The sequence below is a fragment of the Stegostoma tigrinum genome, chromosome 5 (genome assembly GCF_030684315.1).
Source record: "Stegostoma tigrinum isolate sSteTig4 chromosome 5, sSteTig4.hap1, whole genome shotgun sequence".
NCBI classification, from domain to species: Eukaryota; Metazoa; Chordata; class Chondrichthyes; order Orectolobiformes; family Stegostomatidae; genus Stegostoma; species Stegostoma tigrinum.
This window is the reverse complement of record NC_081358.1, coordinates 113,747,095-113,772,080: the sequence shown is the minus strand read 5'-3', so window position 1 is coordinate 113,772,080 and position 24,986 is coordinate 113,747,095. Positions and strand designations below refer to the sequence as shown.

Below are 24,986 nucleotides of genomic sequence, written 5' to 3'. Positions count from 1 at the left end.
CCTCTTGTACTTTGTGAGTAGAATCAATTCTGAATAGCATACCCAGGAGTGGATGAATCTTATTTTAATGAATTGTTTTACTGTAAGACATTAAGAAGGTATACATTTCAGCCCTGGTGTAAGTCAAAAGCTGTTCTCAATTTCACTGAAAGGCCATGATCTTCAGAATATCTCATGAACTTCTGCGAAACCCTTCAGGCTTGGTTAGGTGCAATCGACATGGAGTTTTAAAATGAAACCCATCTCGATTCTGTCACTCCTTCATGTAAGGCACCCACTGAAGCATTAAGCTCCCGACTACTGAGTTTGGTTTTCTTATGCCATTGGCTTTTTAGCATCTTGCTACCTAGTGTCATATTACCCTGATTGTTACTGCTGGCACCTCATGGCACCTCAGAACCAGAGGACACAGTTTAAAAATAAGGGGTAGGCCATTTAGAACAGAGTTGAGGAAAAACTTCTTCACCCAAAGAGTGGTGGATATATGGAATGCTCTGCCCCAGAAGGCAGTGGAGGCCAAGTCTCTGGATATTTTCAAGAAAGAGATGGATAGTGCTCTTAAAGGTAGTGGAATGAAGGGTTATGGGGATAAGGCAGGAACAGGATTACTGATTGTGGATGATCAGCCATGATCATAACGAATGGTGGTGCTGGCTCGAAGGAATGAATGGCCTACTCCTGCATCTATTGTCAACTGTCTACTGTCTGTTGTGTCTGCCACCTCTGGTAGGTGGAAGGGTTGTTTGAGGCATTTTGCTACCATCAATACAAATCCTCTTTTGTCAATACCCATATCAGGTATAATGGGAACTGCTGATGCTGGAGAATCCGAGATAACAAAGTCTGAGGCTGGATGAACACAGCAGGCCAAGCAGCATCTCAGGAGCACAAAAGCTGACGTTTCGGGCCTAGACCCTTCATCAGAGAGGGGGATGGGGAGAGGGTTCTGGAATAAATAGGGAGAGAGAGGGAGGTGGACTGAAGATGGAGAGAAAAGAAGATAGGTGGGGAGGAGAGTATAGGTGGGGAGGTAGGGAGGGGATAGGTCAGTCCAGGGAATACGGACAGGACAAGGAGGTGGGATGAGGTTAGTAGGTAGGAAATGGAGGTGCGGCTTGAGGTGGTAGGAAGGGATGGGTGAGAGGAAGAACAGGTTAGGGAGGCAGAGACAGGCTGGGCTGGTTTTGGGATGCAGTGGGGAGAGGGGACGAATTGGGCTGGTTTTGGGATGCGGTGGGGGAAGGGGAGATTTTGAAGCTGGTGAAGTCCAAATTGATACCATTGGGCTGCAGGGTTCCCAGGCAGAATATGAGTTGCTGTTCCTGCAACCTTCGGGTGGCATCATTGTGGCACTGCAGGAGGTCCATGATGGACATGTTGTCTAAAGAATGGGAGGGGGACTTAAAATGGTTTGCGACTGGGAGGTGCAGTTGTTTATTGTGAACTGAGCAGAGGTGTTCTGCAAAGCGGTCCCCAAGCCTCCACTTGGTTTCCCCAATGTGGAGGAAGCCACAGCGGGTACAACGGATACAGTATACCACATTGGCAGATGTGCAGGTGAACCTCTGCTTAATATGGAAAGTCATCTTGGGGCCTGGGATGAGGGTGAGGGAGGAGGTGTGGGGGCAAGTGTAGCAATTCCTGTGGTTGCAGGGGAAGGTGCCAGGTGTGGTGGGGTTGGAGGGGAGTGTGGAGCGAACAAGGGAGTCACAGAGAGAGTTGTCTCTCTGGAAGGCAGACAAGGGTGGGGATGGAAAAATGTCTTGGGTGGTGGGGTCGGATTGTAGATGGCGGAAGTGTTGGAGGATGATGCGTTGTATCCGGTGGTTGGTGGGGTGGTGTGTGAGAATGAGGGGGATCCTCTTGGGGCGGTTGTGGCAGGGGCGGGGTGTGAGGGATGTGTTGCAGGAAATGTGGGAGACGCGGTCAAGGGCGTTCTCGACCACTGCGGGGGGAAAGTTGCGGTCCTTGAAGAACTTGGACATCTGGGATGTGCAGGAGTGGAATGTCTCATCCTGGGAGCAGATGCGGCGGAGGCAGAGGAATTGGGAATAGGGGATGGAATTTTTACTGGAGGGTGGGTGGGATGAGGTGTATTCTAGGTAGGTGTGGGTGTCGGTGGGCTTGAAATGGGCAGTTTCTCGCTGCTTACCTGAGATGAGAGGTCCAGGAAGGTGAGGGATGTGTTGGAGATGGCCCAGGTGAACTTGAGGTTGGGGTGGAAGGTGTTGGTGAAGTGGATGAACTGTTCGAGCTCCTCTGGGGAGCAAGAGGCGGCGCCGATACAGTCATCAATGTAACGGAGGGAGAGGTGGGGTTTGGGGCCTGTGTAAGTGCGGAAGACGGACTGTTCCACGTAACCTACAAAGAGGCAGGCATAGCTTGGGCCCATACGGGTGCCCATGGCCACCCCCTTTGTCTGTAGGAAGTGGGAGGAATCGAAAGAAGTTGTTGAGGGTGAGGACAAGTTCGGCTAGGCGGAGGAGGGTGTTGGTGGAGGGGGACTGGTCGGGCCTGCAGGACAGGAAAAAGGAGAGGGCCTTGAGGGCCATCTGCATGAGGAATACAGGAGTATAGGGACTGGGCGTCCATGGTGAAAATGAAGTGTTGGCGGACAGGGAATTGAAAGTTCTGGAGGAGGTGGAGGGCGTGGATGGTGTCACGGACGTAGGTAGGGAGTTCCTGGACCAAAGGGGAGAAAATGGAGTCCAGATAGGTGGAGATAAGTTTGGTGGGGCAGGAACAGGCTGAGACAATGGGTCGACCAGGGCAGGCAGGTTTGTGGATTTTGGGAAGGAGATAGAAACGGGCCGTGTGGGGTTGGGGAACAATGAGGTTGGAGGCTGTGGGTGGGAGGTCCCCTGAGGTGATGAGGTCATGAATGGTGTTGGAGATGATGGTTTGGTGCTGGGGGGGGGTCATGATCGAGGGGGCGGTAGGAGGTGGTGTCGGAGAGTTGGCGTCTGGCCTCTGCGATGTAGAGGTCAGTGCGCCATACTACCACTGCGCCACCCTTGTCTGCGGGTTTGATGGTGATGTTGGGATTGGAGCGGAGGGAGCGGAGGGCTGCCCATTCTGCGGGGGAGAGGTTGGAGTGGGTGAGAGGGGTGGAGAGGTTGAGGCAGTTAATGTCTCGACGGCAGTTGGAGATGAAGAGGTCGAGGGAGGGTAGGAGGCCTGGGGGTGGTGTCCAGGAGGAGGACTTGTGTTGGAGGCGGGTCAAGGGGTCAGTGGAGGGAGGGTTAGGCTCCCGGTTGAAGAAGTAAGTGTGGAGGCGAAGGCGGCGGAAAAAATGCTCGATGTCCAAACGTGACTGGTATTCATTGATGTGTGGTTGTAGGGGGACAAAGGTGAGCCCCTTGCTTAGGACTGACCGTTTGTCCTCAGTCAGTGGGAGGTCTGGGGGGATGGTAAAGATTCGGCAGGGCTCAGTGTGCCTGTCTTCTCTGGGGTTGCTGGCTGTGGAGGTTGTGGGCGGACCAAGAGGATCCCCCTCGTTCTCACACACCACCCCACCAACCTCCGGATACAACGCATCATCCTCCAACACTTCCGCCATCTACAATCCAACCCCACCACCAAAGACATTTTTCCATCCCCACCCTTGTCTGTCTTCCGGAGAGACCACTCTCTTCGTGACTCCCTTGTTTGCTCCACACTCCCCTCATCCCCACCACACCTGGCACCTTCCCCTGCAACCGCAGAAAGTGCTACACTTGCCCCCACACCTCCTCCGTCACCCCCATCCCAGGCCCCAAGATGACTTTCCATATTAAGCAGAGGTTCACCTGCACATCTGCCACTGTGGTATACTGTATCCATTGTACCCGGTGTGGCTTCCTCTACATTGGGGAAACCAAGCGGAGGCTTGGGGACCGCTTTGCAGAACACCTCTGCTCGGTTCGCAATAAACAACTGCACCTCCCAGTCGCGAACCATTTTAACTCCCCCTCCCATTCTTTAGATGGCATGTCCATCATGGCTTCCTGCAGTGCCACAATGATGCCACCCAAAGGTTGCAGGAACAGCAACTCATATTCCGCTTGGGAACCCTGCAGCCCAATGGTATCAATTTGGACTTCCCCAGCTTCAAAATCTCCCCTCCCCCCACTGCATCCCAAAACCAGCCCAGCCTGTCTCTGCCTCCCTAACCTGTTCTTCCTTTCACCCATCCCTTCCTCCCACCTCAAGCTGCACCTCCATTTCCGACCTACTAACCTCATCCCACCTCCTTGACCTGTCCGTCTTCCCTGGACTAACCTATCCCCTCCCTACCTCCCCACCTATACTCTCCTCTCCACCTATCTTCTTTTCTCTCCATCTTCAGTCCGCCTCCCCCTGTCTCCCTAGTTATTCCAGAACCCTCTCCCCATCCCCGTCTCTGATGAAGGGTCTCGGCCCGAAACGTCAGCTTTTGTGTTCCTGAGATGCTGCTGGGCCTGCTGTGTTCATCCAGCTTCACACTTTATTACCCGTATCAGTTCCTGTTTTTAATGATCAGTGGCAGATGATAGATCACTTTACAGGAGAAAGCGATATTCTTTGTTAACAAGATTGTCTATTGCATGATAGCGAGAACAACAAACACATTACAATGAGAGCATCAATACTGGGATTCTCGGGAGCTATACAAAATACTTTTGCTCCCTATGAAGTCGAGTGTGGAGCTCACTAATCCCACCCAAAGACTACATGTGATATAATTAGAATGGATGGAGCTCAATAAATCAAAAACAGTAACTCTTTTGGAATTATTAACTTAAACAACGCCTAGTTTCCTGGTGGAGTACAGCTGTAACAGTAGGTTAGAATCATGCTTTGTATGCAGAAGTTCACTGCAGAAAGTGGGCTCGACAGCAACCTAGCTTTAACAGAATAAGATGGCATGGTTGACTTCTAATGAAGTTCCCTTTAACCCTTCTGATCATCACATCTCCTCAGCTTTTCTTGGATAGATCCTCAGCCACTGAAGGTTTACATTGGTCTGGTCAACATGTTAGATATAGACACATGGAACACAGACACATTGGGATGTGCAATGATCCTGGTCTTTTGATGCCTGCTTGCTTTAGTCAAGAAAGAAGAAGGTAAACACAGACCTTCGAAAAGATAGACATGTGTGTCATATTATTTTTTTTTGCTTGTGTGACATGGGTGTTTCTGGCTGGGTCAACGTTTATTGCTCATCTCTAATTACCTTGAGAAGGTGATGGTGAGCTGCCTTCTTGAACCGCTGTGGTCCACATGTTGGAGGTAGATCCACAATCCCTTGGGGAGGGAATTCTAGGACATTGACCCAGTGACAGTGAAGGAATGGAGATATACTTCCAAGTCAGGATAGAGAGTGCTTTGGAGGGAAACTTACATGTGGTGGCATTTCTATGCATTTTCTCTCTTTATCCTTCAATATGGAAGTGGTTGTGGGTTTGCAAACTACTGTGTACGGATCTTTGGTGAATTTCTACAGTGCATCTTGCAGATAGTGCAAACTGCTGCTATTGAGCATTGGGGTGGAGGGAGTGGATATTCCTGGATGTGGGCTGCTTTGTCCTCGATGGTGTCAATCCTCTTGAGTGTTGTTGGAATTGTACACATCCAGGCATGTAGGGAGTATTTCATCACACTCTTGGCTTGTGTCTTGCAGATGGTTGACAGGCTTTGGGGGAGTTAGGAGGTGAGTTGCGCACCACAGTACTCCTGGCCTCTGTCCTGTTCAGGTAGCCACTATTCATATAGCAAGCAGATTTGAGTTTCTTGTCAATGGTAACCACCCAGGCTATTGATAGTGGGAGATTCAGTGATGGTAACACCTTTGAATCTCAAAGGGCAGTGCTTAGATTATCTCTTATTGGAGATGGTCATTGCCTGATATTTGTGTGGCAAGAATATAACTCGCCATTTGTCAAGCCTGGATATTATCCATATCTCATTGTATTTGAACATGGACAACTTCAGTGTCTGAAGAGTTACAAACAGTGATGACCATTCAATTATTAGCGAACATTCCCACTTCTGACCTGAAGATGGAGGGAAGGTCATTTACGAAGCAGCTGAAGATGGTTAGGCCCAGGACACTACTCTGTGGAACTCCTGCAGAGATAGATTAGAATTGTAGAATCATAGAATCCCTACAGTGCAGAAAGAGACCATTTGGCCCATCATGTCTGCACTGACTCTCACAAGAACATCCCACCCAGATCCATCCCCAACTTGATCCCCATAACTCCCCATTTCCCATGGCTTTCACATCCCTGAACACTACTGGGCAATTTAGCGTGGCATACACATCTTTGGATTGTGGGAGGAAACTAAAGCATGTGGATGAAACCCATGCCGCCATAGGGAGAACATGCAAATTCCGCACAGGGACTCAAAGCTGGAATCAAACCCAGGTCCCTGGTGCTGTGAGGCAATGCTAACCATTCAGCCATTGTGCAATGCTCAGTTTGTTTTCATTTCTTCTCAGTCAATAGCTCAGCTTGGCTAGGTACAGTTCCTTCTTTCCTTGTCCCATCCCCATTCCCCTTTGTCCCTGGAGGACTAACCTTTGTGCAGTTCAGTCTCCCTTATCTTCTGTTCTACAAAGATTCCTTTTATCCTTATCCTAACTAACTTTTGTTCAAAATCCACGAATACATCTCTAACTTTTCACACTTCTCACAGTCATAAGCTTGAAGTGTAACCAGATATGCTTCCGAACCTTCCAAAGTTTCTTCCCCAGCGTTTTCTGATTTTGTTTTAAATTTCCAACATTCCACATCTATTTTTGAAGAAATAGAGCAGTCTGGCAGAAGTGACACATGTACAAGACAATAGGAAAAGTGTAATGAGAGAACAGAAAGGGAAACTGGAAGACCTAGAGATGAAGAGATGAGCTGCTGGAAAAGAAGGTGTAACAAATTGGCAGATGGAGAATTTACCAGCGACTGAAGCCAAACTTAAGAAATAGCGTCTGAGAAGTCAGGAAATAAGGTAGAAATAGATTGGAAAATAACCTTTGGACAATCATGGCTGATTAAGTGCTACTACATATTTGCATGAAACACTGTTGGCTGTTTTGCTAATACTGGGCCTCTCTGGGCTCCACCTGTGATGGGTTTTATTCATTTGAGTAAACGTAAACAAATACCGAAGCTGCCCAAATCAAATGCATTAATAACAAAGCAAATGTGCCAGCCTCTCCCTCTTGCTTTGGTGACCCCATTTTTGAAGTTAGTCCTGTGTTTTAAAGGGTTATAAAGATTTAAATTTGAGTCTGTTATAAATGAACAGTGTACACTGTGCACTACAGCTGCACACATTACAACAGTTTGTCTTGGATTTGCAATGACTGACCTTCAACAATCGCGACCACCTTCGTATGTGCTGGGTATGACCCCAACCAATGGAGATTTTGACACCTGATATCCTGACACCCAAAGCGTCCTTGATGTCACACTTTGTCAAATGCAGCCTTGATGTCAAGGGCCGTCACTCTCGCTTCTCCTCTGGAATTCAGCTCTTTTGTCCATGTTTGAACCCGAGGCTGTCAGGAGGTTAGAAGCTGAGTGGCCCTGGCAGAACCTAAACTGGACATCACTGAGCAGGTTATTGCTGAGCAGTTGCTGCTGGAATGCACTGTTAATGACGTCTTCCATCACTTTACTGATGATTGACAATAGACTGATGGGATGGTAATTGGCTGGGTTGGATTGGTCCTGCTTTTTGTAGAAAGGACACAAGTCTCCAGTACTATTGTCAGATTGCTCTTCAGGCTAATAGGCTTTGGAGTATCCTGTGTTTCTAACCATATGTTGATATCATGAGGAGTGAATCAAAGTGGCTGAAGACTGTAATGCTGGGGACCACTGGAGGAGGTCAGGATTGTTCATCACTCAGCACTTCTGGCTGAAGATTGCTGCGAAAGCTTCAGTCTTATGCGTTGCATTGATGTGCTGGGGTCTTCCATTATTGAGGATGGGGATATATGTGAATCCTCCAGTGAGTTGTTCAATTGTCCACCACCATTCACAACTGAATGTGGCGGGGCTGCAAAGATTAGATCTGATCTGTTGGCTTTTGGGTCACTTGGTTCTGTCTACCACTTGCTGCTTATGTTGTTTGGCGTGCAAGTCGTCCTGTTTGGTGGCTTCATCAGGTTGACACCTCAACTTCAGGTATGCCTGATACTGCTCCTGGAATGCCCACCTGCACTCTCCATTGAGCCAGGGTTGATCCCCTAGCTTGTTGGTAATGATTGAATGGGGGATATGTGGGCCGTGAGTTTACAGATTGTGCTGGTGTATAATTCTGTTGCTGTTGATGGCCCACAGTGGCTCATGGACGCCCAGTCTTGTGTTGCTAGATCAGTGCGAAGTCTGTCCCATTTAGCACAGTGATCGTGCTACACAATGCGATGGACGGTATTCACAATGTGAAGGCAGGACTTTGTCTTTACAAAAGCTGTGTTATAATCATTATTACCAATAGTGCCATGGACAAATGCATCTGTAGTCAGCCGACTGGTAAGGATGAGGTCAAGTATGTTTTTGCCTGTTGTTGGTTCCCTCACCACCTCCCCGGACACAGTCTGGCAGCTATGTCGTTTAGGACCCAGCCAGCTTGATCAGTATCGCTGTTGCTGCTAAGTCAGTCTAGGTGGTGGACATTGAAATCCCCCACCCAGAATACATTTTGCGACTTTGCCACCCTCAGTACTTCTACCAACATGGAGGAGTACTGATGCTTCAGTTCGGGGAGAACAGTACATGGTAATCAGCAGGAGGCTTCCTTGCCCATGTTTAACCTGAAGCCATGAGACTTCATGGAATCCAGAGTCAATGTTGAGGACTGCTTGGGCATAATCCCTCCTCTGTGTATAATCACTGTGCTGCCACTTCTGCTGAGTCTGTTCTGCCTTTGGGACAGGACATGGTCAGGGATGATGGTGGTGGTGTCTGGGATATTGTAGGTCAAGCATGATTCCATGATTATAACTATGTTGGGCTGTTGCTCGACTAGTCTGTGAGACAGCTCTCCCAATTTTGCTCCTAGTCCCCAGATGTTAGGAAGGAGGACTTTGCAGTGTCAACAGGACTGTTTCTGCTGTTGTCTTTTCTGGTGCCTAGGTTGATAGCCAGGTGGTCTGTCTGGTTTCATTTCTTCATTGAGACTTCATAGCAATTGATACGGCAGTGTGACTTTCTGGACCATTTCAGACAGTAGATAAGATTGAACCACATTGTTGTGGTTCTGAAGTCATTTGTAGGCCAGAACATTTGAGGGTGGCAGATGTCCTTCCCTGAAGGACATTTGTGAACCAGATGGGTTTTGAAGGTTCTGGTCCAAGTGCTGGAATAATGGACTAATGTAGATAAGTGAGGGCAGGTTCCATGTGCTAAAGAGTCTCTTCTGTGTTTTATTAGTCTCAATGACAATGTTATGCTCAACATAATAAATGAGGGGAGTTTATTATTAGTTGATTTCCCCATTAATTATTTCAACTGGCAAAACAAGATAATTAGTGTAGGAATAGTGGACAAAGTGCTTCTTAGACTCTCCAAGTACTGCAAACAACTCTAATTGATCACTCTTGAGCATAAAATGGAATAATAAACAGTGACTGAGAAAGAGTGATAAGGTGCCTCTCTTTATTACCTACAAGGTTTAAATCTCAATTCAGTGCACTTGCCCCTTATAAGCCCTGCAGGCTGATACACTGTTGCCAACACAGCAATCAAAAAGCTCTTCACCAGGCAGATGTTATTTCAAAACAGCAAATTGCCAGGAGCGTATTGATTACCAGCAAGGATTTCATTAGTGTGTCATTAGAATGTTGCTTTCACTGATCCAGCCAATAAGGTTCCTTCATTAATCAGGCTATTAAACTTTAATTTTTAAACAAATTACAGCCATGAAAATACAAAATTAAAACCGTTGTTCTATTATATGGTTCCCGAAGTGACTTTGATTTTGCTCATAGTCTGCTGCTGAAGGTTGGGCACTTTCATGCTACTTCTAATCATCTTGCTCCATTATTGGACGATTTGTCCATCAGTCACCAGTCAACCTACAGCAGCAATAGAAGTATGTTCTGAGTGGAGTGAAAAGAAAATACAATCTTCCAATTTAAAAAAACGTAAAAAAAATGTAACAGTCCTCTCTGGTAAAAGGGAAGCTGTTTGACATCTGTTCTCATGAAGTCAGAATATTCTGGAAAGGCAGGGCAGGCCGAAAGATCATCAAAAGGAGTGACAGGTTAATATTTTAAAATCTGTCAGGTAGCCATAGAAATTACAGACCACAAAGAGGTTTGACTACTGTGGCGGTGGCTGTGTTAGCTTTTCAATTACAGTGTGTGGCTACAACCCCCTCACAGATCATCAAGTGATAAACACAAGAAAAAGGTAATTTATAAGTCAAGGTAAATTTCTCCCATCACATGATTGACACTTGTCACAACGGAAGGAAAAATATAGTGGATTCAGAGGCAGAGGTGCTGAATTTCTCCAAGAATTGTCATTTTGGTCAGATTCATGAAGCTTTTCTCTTCATGTGAACATTCCCACTTCTGACCATATGATAGAAGGAAGAACACTGGTAAAGCAGCTGAAGATGGTTAGCCGAGGACACTACCCTGAGGAACTCAGGGCTCTTGTGGTTTAGTGGTAGTGTCCCTACTCCTGTGACCAGGAGACCTGTGTCTAAATCCCACCTGCTCCAGAGATGTGCAATAACATCTGTCTAAATAGGTTGATTAGGAAAATAACTATCTGAGGATTTCCTGCCGAGCTGTCCTGGAGCTAAGATGATTGATCCTTAACAACCACACTATGTGCCTTTGTGTTTCGGGGTGCTTTTAATTACTGCAGAATATTTGCTGATTGAAATTTTGAGAGGGCTCCTTGATGCTGTACTCAGTTAAATATGGCCTTGATTTCAGGGGTTGTCATTCTCAACTTTGGAGCCCAGTTGCCTTGCTCGTGTTTGGACAGAAGTTTATAAAATCAGAAGGGGCATGGATGGTATGAGTAGCCAAGGTCTTTTTTTTCAGGATAGGGGAGTCCAAAATTAGACGGTATAGGTTTAAGGTGAAAGGGGAAAGATTTCAAATGGACCTAAGGGGCAACCTTTTCATGCAGAGGGCGGTGCGTGTATTGAATGAGCTGCCAGAGGATGTGGGTGAGGCTGGTACAATTACAACATTGAAAAGGCATCTGGATGAGTATATGAATAGGAAGGGTTCAGAGGGATATGGGTCAAATGCTGGCAAATGGGACCAGATTGATTTAGGATGTCTGTTTGGCATGGACAAATTGGTCTGTTTGCATGCTGTACATCTCTATGACTGTATGGTGGAGACTGGGACTAAATATTTGTCCGTCCTCTGCAATTTCAGTGCTCCTTCTGTAACAATTGAGTACTTGCTCTCACAGCACAATTGACAACAGATTGACACTATTTTATTTCCTTTTAATTGTTCCCCTACCTCATTGTACTGAATGTGCTAATATTTCTTTCTAAATACATAGCAATTCCAGTGACCATCATATCTACCAAGATCTGAGGCCATGGCTTAATGCCTCCAATAAAATTGTGGACAAAGACATAGCAACTGAGCTGTATTCATTACTTTTCTTGCTTTCAAGCTCCACATTGACTGAAAGGATTTTTGAAATTCTGAAAGGTTTAATGTTAAAAGTGCCACACAAAGCATGCACTCACCCACTAAACTAATATCCGAGGCTTTAACACTGAGATTTCACACCACGCAGATAATTCATTCGGATTCTTTGCTGGCTGTTATTCATTTAATGAAAGAAAAATAGTAATGGTTTCCCTGCAGCTTTAAATCTGTTGGACTATATGGAATTCTATTCTGTCATTTCCATCAATTGATGAGTTATCTTCAAATACTAAGAAAAACATCAGATGTCCAGTATTTTTAATGTCACTGCTGTAACCAGGAGTTGTCAGACGAGACTGGTTAATGGGCTGACAATATTGTACTGCATTCAGGGTAAGAAAAATGTCTTGGTTCCTATTGGGCCTGTGGCAGTCTGACATTCCCAAAATTATCTTTGATTTGTTGAGCTCTCTTGAGTTTTTGATTGGCAATTCAGTGTCAAAGGTATGGTTTTGCTACCAACTTACGAGATTTCGTTTTGATACATATTTTATCAATCACAAGGAGGCAGGCTTAAGACATTGTCAGAGCTGATCCTGATTTTGAGGCAGGATCTGATTGACAGAGGTCAGTGCCTTGTTAAGAATAATTAAATATTAATAGGGCTGGCCAGAACACTTTTTAATCGTTGCCCCAAGAACTGTGGGGATCAGGGGGCTGGGGCTGAGGTTACATGGATAAGTTTGCCCCTTCACCACTGGTAACCAAACCTACTTGAGACAATAGAAGAGACCTTCAGATAGTACCAACATCTCGGTGTGCCCTTTCATCCTCTCTCCTGCATCAGTTGTACCCAACTCTTCTGGTGGGGTGTCAGTCACCGACAACATTCAGAGCTCTGATTGCCTCTTCCTGCTTGCAAAGTCTACCCCCATCATCCCTTGATGGACAAATGCCTCATAGAGACCTGCATACAGACCCCAAGCCCAAAGCACTTCTACGTTGGGAACATTTCGTCCCTAGATTGCACTCCAAAGGGCCTTTGCTGACTTAGAGAGTCCAAGCAATCAAATTCAGAGGAGGGTATGTAGGTCGTCAGAATGTTTAGAGCAATAAGTTAATGAAAATGGTGGAGTGATTTAAATACAGGTATTAAAACAGTAAATCCGAGGATTTTGTGTACAAAAGGTCACTGCAGATCTTTTGAGGATAAAAGAGATGAAAAGAACATGACTCGATAGAAGTGCAGTATTGAGCTGGAGGAACACAGCAGGTAAGGCAGCGTCAGAGGAGCAGAAACGTTGATGTTTTGGGTCGGGACCCCTCTTCCTGAAGAAGGGTACCGATGCAAAATGTCAACCTTCCTGCTCCTCCGATGCTGCCTGGCCTGCTGTGTTCCTCCAGCTCCATGCTGTGTTATCTCTGACTTCAGCATCTGCAGTTCTTACTGTCTCTAGATGGAAGTGTAGGATGTGAACAGCAGTTTTCTATGAACTAAAATTGACCAGACATGGAGGATGATTGGGACACAGGATGTAGGACTTTGACTCAGAAGCAGGAGTCGGTCTTTCGACCTTGGAACCTATTTCACCATTCAACAATGTTTTGGTTGATTTGATTCTAGGTGAAAATAATGCTCATGAATATTTAATCAGAAGGCAGGCCAAAGTACTAAAAAGCAAGTAGACATATGGTGAGAAGCAGAGTTTAGTAGTAAACAAGATATCAAGACTACCAACAGTTTTATTTAACCTAAGATGGTAAATAGGGAAGTGAATGCAATTAGTGGTGGTGTGACATCTATGGTGGGGGGTCACTGATAATTGCTTCAGTTTTTCCCTTGTTTAGTCAGAGGACAAAATAAATTATCTAAGTGTGAATGATGGATAACCAGTTTGATGGCACAGTGAAGCTTTTCGAAGAGCTAGTAGAGAAAAACAGAGCTGATAGTTGTCAGCATACAGATGAAAGTAACTCTCTATGGGGGTAATTTTAAATGAACATAGTCAGGGTGAGATTGACAGGTTTAGATGGTTCATTAATTTCCATAATCTTGGATTCCACTGAAGAAAACCAGTGAATGCGATCCCAGTGGGTTCCACCAGGCCAAGTAGCATTGCCAACGGACAGTATGTTCATGAAAAAGAGGAACAGCCTTGGATTGGATGTACATTAGTAACAGACTATACAGATATGGAGCGACTGCCTTATGAGTGGAAATTGAATAGGTCAGACCTGCACTCATTGCAGTTTTGGAGAATGAAAAGAGACATTTTGGAAATGTATAAGATTGTTAGGGGACTTGACAAGGCAGATGCAGTAAGGTTGCCTCCCCTTGTGGGATGGTCTAGGAACTGAGGAGATAATCCCAGAGTATGGGATCATCCATTTCAGGCAGAGATGAGAAGGAATTAGAGGGCAGTAAATCTGTGAAATTCTTTACCACAAAGGGCAGGCAAGGCTGGGTCACTAAGTATATTCAAGGCTGACAGATATTTATGTTTAATCAGTAAGGGAGTCAAGGGTTATGGGGGTAAAGGCAGGAAAGTGGATTTTCAAATTGGCCATTATCTGAGTGAATTGCAGAGCAGACTTGAAGGGCCAAACGGCCTACTCTTGGGGCTATGTTTTATGTTTACAGATTATTTATCAGTTCAGCATACACTCAGTATGAAAAGATACTCGAGGAATTGTGCCAAAAAGAAAATTCTAATAAGTATTTCTTAGGCAGCTGGTACCACAGGCTAAAATAAGCCTGATATACAAAATGATGATTTGCTGGGTACTAAGATGATAGCTTTTCTAAGGTTGCTGAAATATGCCATTTCACCATCTGAGCAAACAGCAGGCTACTGATGAGCTGTCCATTAAACCAAATATATTTTACAGCTAAACATATTGAAAAATCATTAAGTAAAATTGCCACTTGAGGTTTTGCTGTTCACAGTAATAGGAATGTTGGCAGAGGCAGCAGATGGATCTTTGTTAACAGTCTATCAGAGGTTTTAGTCCCAGCACAAGTGGGGCAGATGTGAGTGGCTGTGTGATATGCTGTTCGATAAATGGGTTATGGCATCTTGTGTGGGTTTGTTATATGAAAGCAGCCAAAACAGAGCTTCTGTGCGCCTTGAACAGCAGCAATAGATAGGGCAGCTGTTTCGGGGAGAAGTCTCAGACAACCATCCTTCGGAAGTGGCATACAACCAGGAAACTGTGCCCATGTTCATGAGCAACAATTTGAACATGACAGGCATGATAGATGAGCCAAATCCCAGCATGTAGTTCCTGAATGACCTGAATCATTGATAGCAGGTGCACACTCACCTTTGGGAATCTCAAACCTGAACATTGCTCTATTAGTAATATCTAAAAATTGATTAGGGAGTACAGGTGGGCTCGGAGAGAGGGATATTAACTCACAGACACAGTCTAGGTGGAAAACAGCTAAGATTTGTCTCATAGGAAAGATGTTGCTAGTTTTTGAACTGCCCTTGTAGTTGCTTTTTTCCCTCACTGTGGTGTTAAGATTTGATCGATAAGCTTGATCATTGAGTGTTACAAAGCTATGTTTTAATAAGTGTATTTCTTGCAAACCAGAAAATAAATAGAAAAAAGTGAATAGGGCACTGAGGAGAGTGCATGTCATGATCATTATATGTAAACCTTATTAAGCATACATAGCTCTTCTTTAAGGATTTTGTCTGCCTAGTTGATGCTCCATGAATAAAAATCTGAAAATGGAGATCTGTTTTATTGAGAGGTTTCATCTCATGGTTCAAAGCACTCTGTACCCAACAACCTGCTCAGAAAACTCTGCTCCAATTTTGACAGCTCTGATAAATACAACCATGGTAGTTGAGACAATCTCAACATGCTAAAACAACATCGCACATCTCTGTCAACAAAAGGTTCACCTGGTCTATTCTCCCCACCTTAATGGATACTTAAGAAAGTCCCTGGATCTAGATCTACAACTTCATCAAAATCAAACAGTTCATCCTTATAAGCCATATCATATTGGTTTTCTCAAGATGTGTCCATTAGTTTTGAAATATATTACTTACAAACAAATTACCAAACAGGGTCAAAAACATTACCACTGCCACTTTTAATAAATAGAAGTCATAATGTTTCCAAGTAACTAAATAGATGCATGTGCAGGTTAATTTGACATCTACACCACATTGAAATTGAGGTTTGTCAAATTACATCCCGACTTAAATAATTCTGCTTCAGATGAGCTATTTTTTGTTGAGCCAAAAATGGTCTCTGAAGATGCAGCAAGCTAGTGTAAGTGCCATTTTCTGCTTTTTACCCATGGATGTTCAAACATATGGTGAACAGGTGGAAAAACCACCCTGCAAGTATTCTATTCGTTCTGAGGGAAATTCTCTCAACCTGTCTAGACCTTTGAGGCCTTTGGAATTAGAAATTGGCATCACTTATTCACTGATTCAACAATTTATCCATTGTTGGCCATAAAATTCCAGCAGGAACAATTTGCAGGGAGCTCTGGCATCATGTAGCTATGAACACTGACCCCTGTGAAGATATCACTTGTGATGCTGTGTGGCAAGTAGAGGTATGGTGCACCCCAACTCCAGGGGTGCAAGCCCCTTTTGAGAACTTGAGCCCAAAGGTCAGAGCTGAAGCTCCTTTGTTGTACTGCCACAGGTTTTACATAAGATGTTAATACTAAGATATTTGCTGATGACACTACTGTTGTAGCTTGGATCTCAAACAACGATGAGACAGATTATAGCAAAGAGATCAGGAGCTTATGGCATGGTGTAGAGACAACAATTTCTCCATCAATGTTATCAAAATGAAGGAGCTGGCCATTGTTTGCACCAATGGAGCTGAGGAGGAGCTGGTCAAGAGTGCAAAGCTCCTGGGATTGATGATCACCAACAATCTGTCCTGGTCTACCTATGTTGATATAATGGTCCAGAAAACATAATAACGTTCCTACTTCCTCAGGAGGCTAAGGAAATTTGGCATGTCCACAAGGACTCTTACCAATTTCTATAGATACACCATAGAAAGCATCACAGCGAGTTATGGTCACTGCTCTTCCCAAGACTGCAAGAAATTACAGAGAGTCATGAACACAGACCAGTCCATCACTCATACCAGCCTCCCATCCATTGACTTCAACTATACTTCCTACTGTCTAGGAAAAGCACCAACATAATCAAAGACCCCTGCCACCTTGGTTATACTCGCTCCACCCTCTTCCATCAGGCAGAAGATGTAAAAGTTCGAAAAAATGTATGAATAGATTCAGTAACAGCTTCTTCCCTGCTGTTCTTGGACTTCTCAAATGTTAATTCTGATCTTTCTCTCTGCACCTTCTCTGTGGCTGTACCACTGTATTCTTCACTCTGTTCTACCCTGATGTATTTTGTATGGTATTATCTGCCTGTAGAGCACACAAAACAACACTTTTCGCTGTATCTCAGTACATGTGACAATGACAAACCAGTCAATTAATCAATGGCACTGTCTTGAAAAATGGAGGTTTCCCTGATGTCCTGCTAAATACTTCAATCAACAATTTTCAAAAATAGATTGTCTGGTCATTATTGAATTTCTGTTTATGGGCGTTAGCCGGGTGAAAACTGGCTGTTACATTTTCTACATTGACAAAGTATTTACTTGACTCCAAAGTGCTCTGGGAAGTCCTGTGATTGTGAATGGTGAAATATAAATTCAGAGGAGGCAGTGACATAATGTTTTTCACTAATAACTCAGATGGCCAGACTGATCTTCTGAGGCCAGGGGTTTGAATCAGCTCAGAAGGTGGTGAAATTTAAATTCAATTAATAAATGTTGAACTGAAATCTTGTCTTGGTAATGATAGTTTGAAAATATCATTGATTGCCGTAAAAACCCATCTGGCCCATTAATGTCTTTTGGGACGGAATGTTTTACCTTGTCTGGCCTACATGCGACTCCAGACCAATCAGGTGTGGTTGATTCTAATTGCCGTCTGGAATGGTCTAGACAAGCCAATAGGATCATGGGATGACTTTGCTGGTGATGGTTACATCCCATGGAAGAATAAAATAATTATGTCTTTCTTTTTGATTCGGCCCAAACTGGTAGAAATACTAACAACCAACTGCCCAGTTAGGGCTTCAGCTCTGATGAACTGAACTTGAAACAATAAGCTCTAAATATCTGTGGATGCTGCTAGGTCTGATGAGTCTCTCCAGTACAGTATATTTTTATGCAGAATCCCTCCTTCCGTTTCCAACCGAATGCCTTCTGCACATGTGACACCTAAATGGATCAGACTCGAGAACAATGGATTGTGTGCTCAAACACTCATAATCCATGCTCAGGAAAGAAGAAACAGTTCCTTCTTGAAATGGAGGAATAATTCCTGGAACCATGCCTCAGTCTGGGAGCGGCAGGAACAAGACTGAAACACCTAGAAGCAACAGCTCGATGTAAATGTCTCTGTCATACGCTTGTAAAGCTAAAGGGAAATGCAACCTCTGTAGGATATACTCACTCTTCCAACTTCCACCAAGTTTGTCACCATGACGATGGTGGCTGAATTTTCTTGCCAGATCATCCTCCAAAAATCGTAGACAGTTTCTTGCATTGGCCCTGCATATAGACAAAAGGATTTAAAACTTAACTAAGTGGCAAAAAAATGATCCATTGAGGCAGACACTTACATTCCACAGTCACAGTGACCAAAATAGGATTAAGACAGTGAACTCACTGATCAGATTCTAATCTCCCAAGGGATTAAGCTGTCATTATAAAAAAATGCTAGAGATGTGGTTCTAAGCACCTTTTTAACAAAAATCTTGTAAGTCAATGAAAACAAAATTGCAGTTAAAGACTTATTATGTTACAGCCCATAGAATCAGGGTTTCCTTTATATCCATTGCAGGAATTTAGGTTTCTCTAAGACCTCATTTTTCTAAACTCCAGTGAGTATAATCCTAAGTGATGCAGTTTGACTGTTGGGCTATGGTTCACCTAGCTGTTGATGCTGATAGTTCACTTAAATGGCTATACTTCATATGTCAGCTTGGGAGTAGTTTTACTTTTCATTGATTGACCAGGATATTTTACATAGTGTCACAATGGAGCAAGCAACAGTGGCCAAGATAATGGGGGGGTCATTGCTGTAGTTGCCTCATCATGTCTACTTCAATGGCCATCTGAGTTCATTTGTTCCATAGTTTAATTACGTTTTGCAGGCAATCAAGGAATATTCGGAGAATCTGCTAAAGTGAGAACAAAATAAATGTTGTATGAAGTAATGAACCTGAAGTGGTTAATGTTGGAGACAGCATTAAGCTCCAAACCAATTGGATGAATTCATACAGGCTTGAATGGTGATAAGGCAGAACACATTAGGCCTTGCGAACTGCAGACCACAGTCTCTACGCAGCTTTAATCACATTGTGTCTCATACTAATGTAAATGCTTTGAATGAATCTGTTTGGACACGTCATGACACAGCTCTGGTGGGATTCACACCTGGACCTTCTGGTTCAGAGGCAGGGACACTACCACCATGTCACAAAGGCCCTAATCTTACTAATGCTTCTCATTACCACCATGCAATAAACTACATCTTATTAAGATAAGAGCACATCCTTGTTACAACTTACAACTGGCTGTTTGTATACCACTGTAAACCAAGTAGGCATTTAGATTCAGTCAAGGAAACAGGAATGATGGCAATGCCACTTTCTCCATAAAGGCCACAAGAAATCAGGGCAGGAGCAGGCATTAGGCCCATTGAGTCTGGCTTTGCCATTCAATAAGGTCATGCTGGTCTGGTTGTGGTGTCAAATCCACTTTCTTGCCCGATGCTGATAATCCCAGACTTCCCTGTCAACCAAAGATTGATCTAACTCTACCCTGAATATGTTCAATGATACAAACTCCACTACTATCTTGGGAAGAGAGTTTCAAACATTAATAACCATCTGAGAGGAAAAAAATCTCTTTTCATCTCCACTTTAAATGGAAGACTCTTTTTTCAGAAATTTGATTCCTCCAAACTTCCTCTCAGCAGCAACCCCACTAAGCCCCTGCAGAATCATAGATGTGTGAAGAAGATCACCTTACGTTCTTCCAAATGTTGATGAACATAGGACCAATTTGCTCAACCTTTCTGCAAAAGGCAGAACCTACATCTTAGGAATTAATCTGGTGAACCTTATCTGAACTACTTTCAATGCAGGTATAACTCTGCTTAAATAAGGAGACCAAAGCCGTACACAGTACTCTTGGGGTGGTCTCACCAATGCCCTGTATGACTGTAGTAAGGCTTTGTTCCATTTATACTCTATTCCCTTTGAAATAAATGTCACATTTCCAATTGTCTTGTGAATCATTTACAAAGGTGTCTACATCCTTCTGTACAGCAGGATTCTGTGATTTCTATCCATTGAAAGAATATTTTGTACCAAAACGGATAACCTCGCATTTTCCTACACATAGTCCACCTTCCTGTTCTTTCTCTATTTATTTCGGTTTTATTTTAATTCACTTGTGGAACATGGACATCAGTGGCTGGCTAGTGTTTATTGCCCATCCTTAGTTGTCCTTGACAGGGTGGTGGTGAGCCACCTTCTTGAACTTAAGTTATCTATATCCCTTTCCAGAATTTTTATGCTCTCCTCATAACTTTCCTTCCCACTATGTTTGCATATTCAGCAAAGTTTCCCACAATACAATCTGTTCTGTAGTTCAAAGTATGTGTACAGATTACAAATAGTTGAAGACTCAGCATTAATTCCTTTAGCCTAATGTTTTCAGCTTGCCAATCTGAAAATAACCCAATTTCCTGTTTCCCCTTGGCTAACTAATCCATTATATATATAAAAAGATCCCTATATGTAAAAAACACACCCAAACGCATACAAGTGCACACAATCAACTCTTTTATGTGGCACCTTTTTGAATACCTTTTGGAACACCAAGTACACTGTATCTATTGTTCTCCTTAATCCATCCCATTTGTCACAACCTCAAACAAGTCTAATAAATTTGTCAAACGTGATTTCCCTTTCATACAATCACACTGATTTTGCTTGATTAAAAATGTTTGCTACTACTGACTTAATGGTGGATTTTAGTATTTCCCAAAGACAGAGGTTATGCTAACAGGGCCTTTCTGCTTTCCCTCCTTTTTTGAGACTATACTGAAACTGTGCTGCCACAAATGTTACTTCATATACAATGTACTCATTTGAAGCAGAAAGCAATCTCATTTATACATTAGAGTATCCTCAGGTAATGTCTTTGGTATCATCTCTACATTTACAACTTCCATCACAGACGTAACTTACACCAAAGAAGTTAGAAATACTGCATGGGTATTGCATTAATTCTTCACATGAAGCATTTCATTTCTGTTCCCATCTAACAAACTGTCACCACAGCCTGGATAAAACCCCAAACTTCCTCTGTACTGCTGAAAATGCTTGGCATTGTTATGAGTCCCTTGTCACTAGAGACATTACAAGTGCAGTCCAATATCTTCCTCGCTTCTTATGTATGACTCCCAAAGCTCTGTTGTGAAAGTTCCAATTCTTTCATTGTTGTAACAGTGTGATTATTCAACGGCAGGGGTTTCTAGGGTTAATGAAAACCTCAGCTTGTCACAGGTCGAAAATAGTCACAGAGGTTCCAAATGGCACTCAACCCAAATTTTGTTCAATAAATGAACACATTCGGCACAAGTAATCTTCCACATTGGCAAAATTTCCTTGGAAATGTCTTGCAGTATATATAACATAAAACCCCACTTGTGAAAATATTTAAACTTCCATAAAAGAAAAATTCCAAAGGGACCATTTCTTCCTCACAATATTCTGAATAAATGTTTGAGCCCTCTCTAGAGCTCTCATTAACAGCCTGTCTTTGCCCTGTTGTTGTTTGATCCCAAACTGATTTACAGTGAAGTAAATTTACTCCTTGTTGCCTTGCTTTTGAAATATTTATGTTTTACTTTCTTCTCCGAATTGTCAGGAATGAATGGTTTTGAAGCTGTTTTCCATTTAAAGTTGTTCTTCATAAATAGCAAAAAAAAGTTAATAATTACCACCTGTACTGTCTGTGAAAATTCTGTCATGGTGTTATCTTTAATAAGTCCTTTGTCAAGGCTTCTATGCATCCCTTCATGAGCATGCGTTTTCTATGCTATTTGAACTTAAGATAGACATTAGTGTTCCATTCTAATGTAGCCTCATCTTTAGTATGTTGCGGGTCACCACTAGTGTCCCCACTGACTTCAGCTGCAGGAAATGCATCCAAATCGAGGTCCTCGGAAACCACGTCAGGGAACTGGATCTGGAGTTGGATGAACGTTGGATCATTCGGGAGGCTGATGGGATAATCGAGAGGAGTTACAGGGAGGTAGTCACACCTCAGGTACAGTAAAAATGTAGATGGGTTACTGTCAGGGGACGGAAAGGGAACAGGCAGAGAGAGCTGGGATCCCCTGTGGCTTTTCCCCTCAATAACAAGTATACCGTTTTGGATACTGTTGAGGGGGACGACTTACCAGTAGAAAGCCATGGGATACAGGTCTCCCGCACAGAGTCTGTCCCTGCGGGAAGGGGGGAGAGGAGGAGAGCATTAGTCATTGGGGACTCCATAGTCAGGAGGACAGATATGAGATTCTGTGGGAACGAGAGAGACTCGCGGTTGGTGTGTTGCCTCCCAGGTGCCAGGGTCCATGATGTCTCGGATCGTGTTTTCGGGATCCTTAAGGGGGAGGGGGAGCAGCCCCAAGCCATGGTCCACACAGGCACCAACAACATAGGCAGGAAAAGGGATGGGGATGTAAGGCAGAAATTTAGGGAGCTAGGGTGGAAGCTTTGAGCTAGAACGAACAGAGTTGTTATCTCTGGTTTGTTACCCGTGCCACGTGCTAGCGAGGTGAGGAATAGGAGACAGTGCAGTTGAACATGTGGCGACAGAGATGGTGCAGGAGGGAGGGATTCAGATACCTGGATAATTGGGGCTCATTCTGGGGTAGGTGGGGCCTCTACAAACGGGATGGTCTACACCTGAACCAGAGGGGTACCGATATCCTGGGGGGGGAAATTTGCTAATGCTCTTTGGGAGGGTTTAAACTAATTCAGCAGGGGGATGGGAACCTGAATTGTAGCTCCAGTGTACAGGAGGTTGAAAGTGGCAAGGTCATGAATAAGGTTTCAAGATCATTGGAGTGTACCGGCAGGCAGAAAGATGGTTTGCAGTGTGTCCACTTCAATACCAGGAGCATCCAGAATAAGGTGGGTGAGCTTGCAGCATGGATTGGTACCTGGGACTTCGATGTTGTGGCCATTTCGGAGACATGGATAGAGCAGGGACAGGAATGGTTGTTGCAGGTTCTGGGATTTAGATGTTTCAGTAAGATCAGGGAATGTGGTAAAAGAGGGGGAGGTGTGGCATTGTTAGTCAAGGACAGTAGTACGGTGGTAGAAAGGAGGTTTGATGAGGACTCATCTACTGAGGTAGTATGGGCGGAATTTACAAACAGGAAAGGAAAGGTCACCCTGTTGGGAGTTTCCTATAGGCCTCCGAAAAGTTCCAGAGATGTAGAGGAAAGGATAGCAAAGATGATTCTAGACAGGAGCAAAAGGAACAGGGTAATTGTCATGGGGACTTTACCTTTCAAAATATTGACTGGAAACACTATTGTTCAAGTACTTTAGATGGGTCAGTTTTTGTCCAATGTGTGCAGGAGGATTTCCTGACACAGTACGTAGATAGGCCAACAAAAGGCGAGGCCACATTGGATTTGGTGCTGGGTAACGAACCAGGCCAGGTGTTAGATTTGGAGGTAGGTGAGCACTTTGGTGACAGTGACCACAATTCGGTTACATTTACTTTAGCGACGGAAAGGGATAGGCATATACCGCAGGGCAAGTGTTATAGCTGGGGGAAAGGCAATTATGAGGCGATTAGGCAAGACTTAGGATGCACAGGATGGGGAAGGGAACTGCAGTGGCTGGGCACAATAGAAATGTGGAGCTTGTTCAAGGAACAGCTACTGTGTATCCTTGATAAGTATGTACCTGTCAGGCGGGGAGGAAGTGGTCAAGTGAGGGAACTGTGGTTTACGAAAAAAGTTGAATCTCTTGTCAAGAGGAATAAGGAGGCTTATGTAAAGATGAGGCGTGAAAGCTCAGTTAGGGCACTTGAGAGTTACAAGTCAGCCAGGAAGGATCTAAGGAGAGAGCTAAGAAGAGCCAGGAGGGGACATGAGAAGTCATTGGCAGATAGGATCAAGGAAAACCCTAAAGCTTTCTATAGCTATGTCAGGAATAAAAGAATGACTGGAGTAAGATTAGGGGCAGTCAAAGACAGTAGTGGGAAGTTGTGCATGGAGTCTGAAGAGATAGGAGAGGCACTAAATGAATATTTTTCGTCAGTATTCACACAGGAAAAAGACAATGTTGTCGAGGAGAATACTGAGATACAGGCTATTGGACTAGGCAGGATTAAGGTTCATAAGCAGAAGGTGTTAGCAATTCTGGAAAGTGTGAAAATAGGTGAGTCCCCTGGGCCAAAAGGGATTTATCCTCGGATTCTCTGGGAAGCTAGGGTGGAGATTGCACAGCCTTTGGCTTTGATCTTAATGTCATCATTGTCTACAGGAATAGTGCCAGAAGACTGGGGGATAGCAAATGTTGTCCCCTTGTTCAAGAAGGGGAGCAGAGACACCCCTGGTAATTATAGACCAGTGAGCCTTACTTTGGTTGTGGGTAAAGTGTTGGGAAGGATTATAAGAGATAGGATTTATAAGCATCTAGAAAGGAATAATTTGATTAAGGACTGTCAACACAGTTTTATGAGGGGCGGGTCGTGCCTCACAAACCTTATTGAATCTTTTGAGAAAGTGACCAAACAGGTGGATGAGGGTAAAGCAGTTGATGTGGTGTATATGGATTTCAGTGAAACGTTTGGTAAGGTTCCCCACGGTAGGCTATTGCAGAAAATATGGCAGCAAGGGATTGACAGTGATTTAGCGGTTTGGATCAGAAATTGGCCAACTATAAGAAGACCGAGGGTGGTAGTTGATGGGAAATGTTCATCCTGGAGTTCGGTTACTAGTGGTGTACTGCAATAATCTGTTTTGGGCCACTGCTGTTTGTCATTTTTATCAATGACCTGGATGAGGGCGTAGAAGGATGGGTTAGTAAACTTGCAGAAGTTGGTGGAGTTGCGGACAGTGCGGAAGGATGTTGCAGGTTACAGAGGGACATAGATAAGCTGCAGAGCTGGGCTGAGAGGTGGCAAATGGAGTTTAATGCGGAGAAGTGTGAGGTGATTCACTTTGGAAGGAGTAACAGGAATACAGAGTATTGGGCTAATGGTAAGATTCTTG

General features: G+C 44.1%; 1 protein-coding gene across 3 annotated transcripts in view; it reads right to left on the bottom strand.

Moving 5' to 3' along the window:
* Nucleotides 1-24,986, bottom strand: part of LOC125451651 (receptor-type tyrosine-protein phosphatase mu-like) — an 820,886-nt gene that overhangs the window by 45,409 nt on the left and 750,491 nt on the right. For all 3 annotated transcript variants that reach the window (XM_059646218.1, XM_059646219.1, XM_059646220.1), the window contains one exon: nt 18,126-18,223. In XM_059646218.1, coding sequence (XP_059502201.1) covers nt 18,126-18,223 — 98 coding nt within the window. The remainder of the gene's footprint in view (nt 1-18,125; nt 18,224-24,986) is intronic.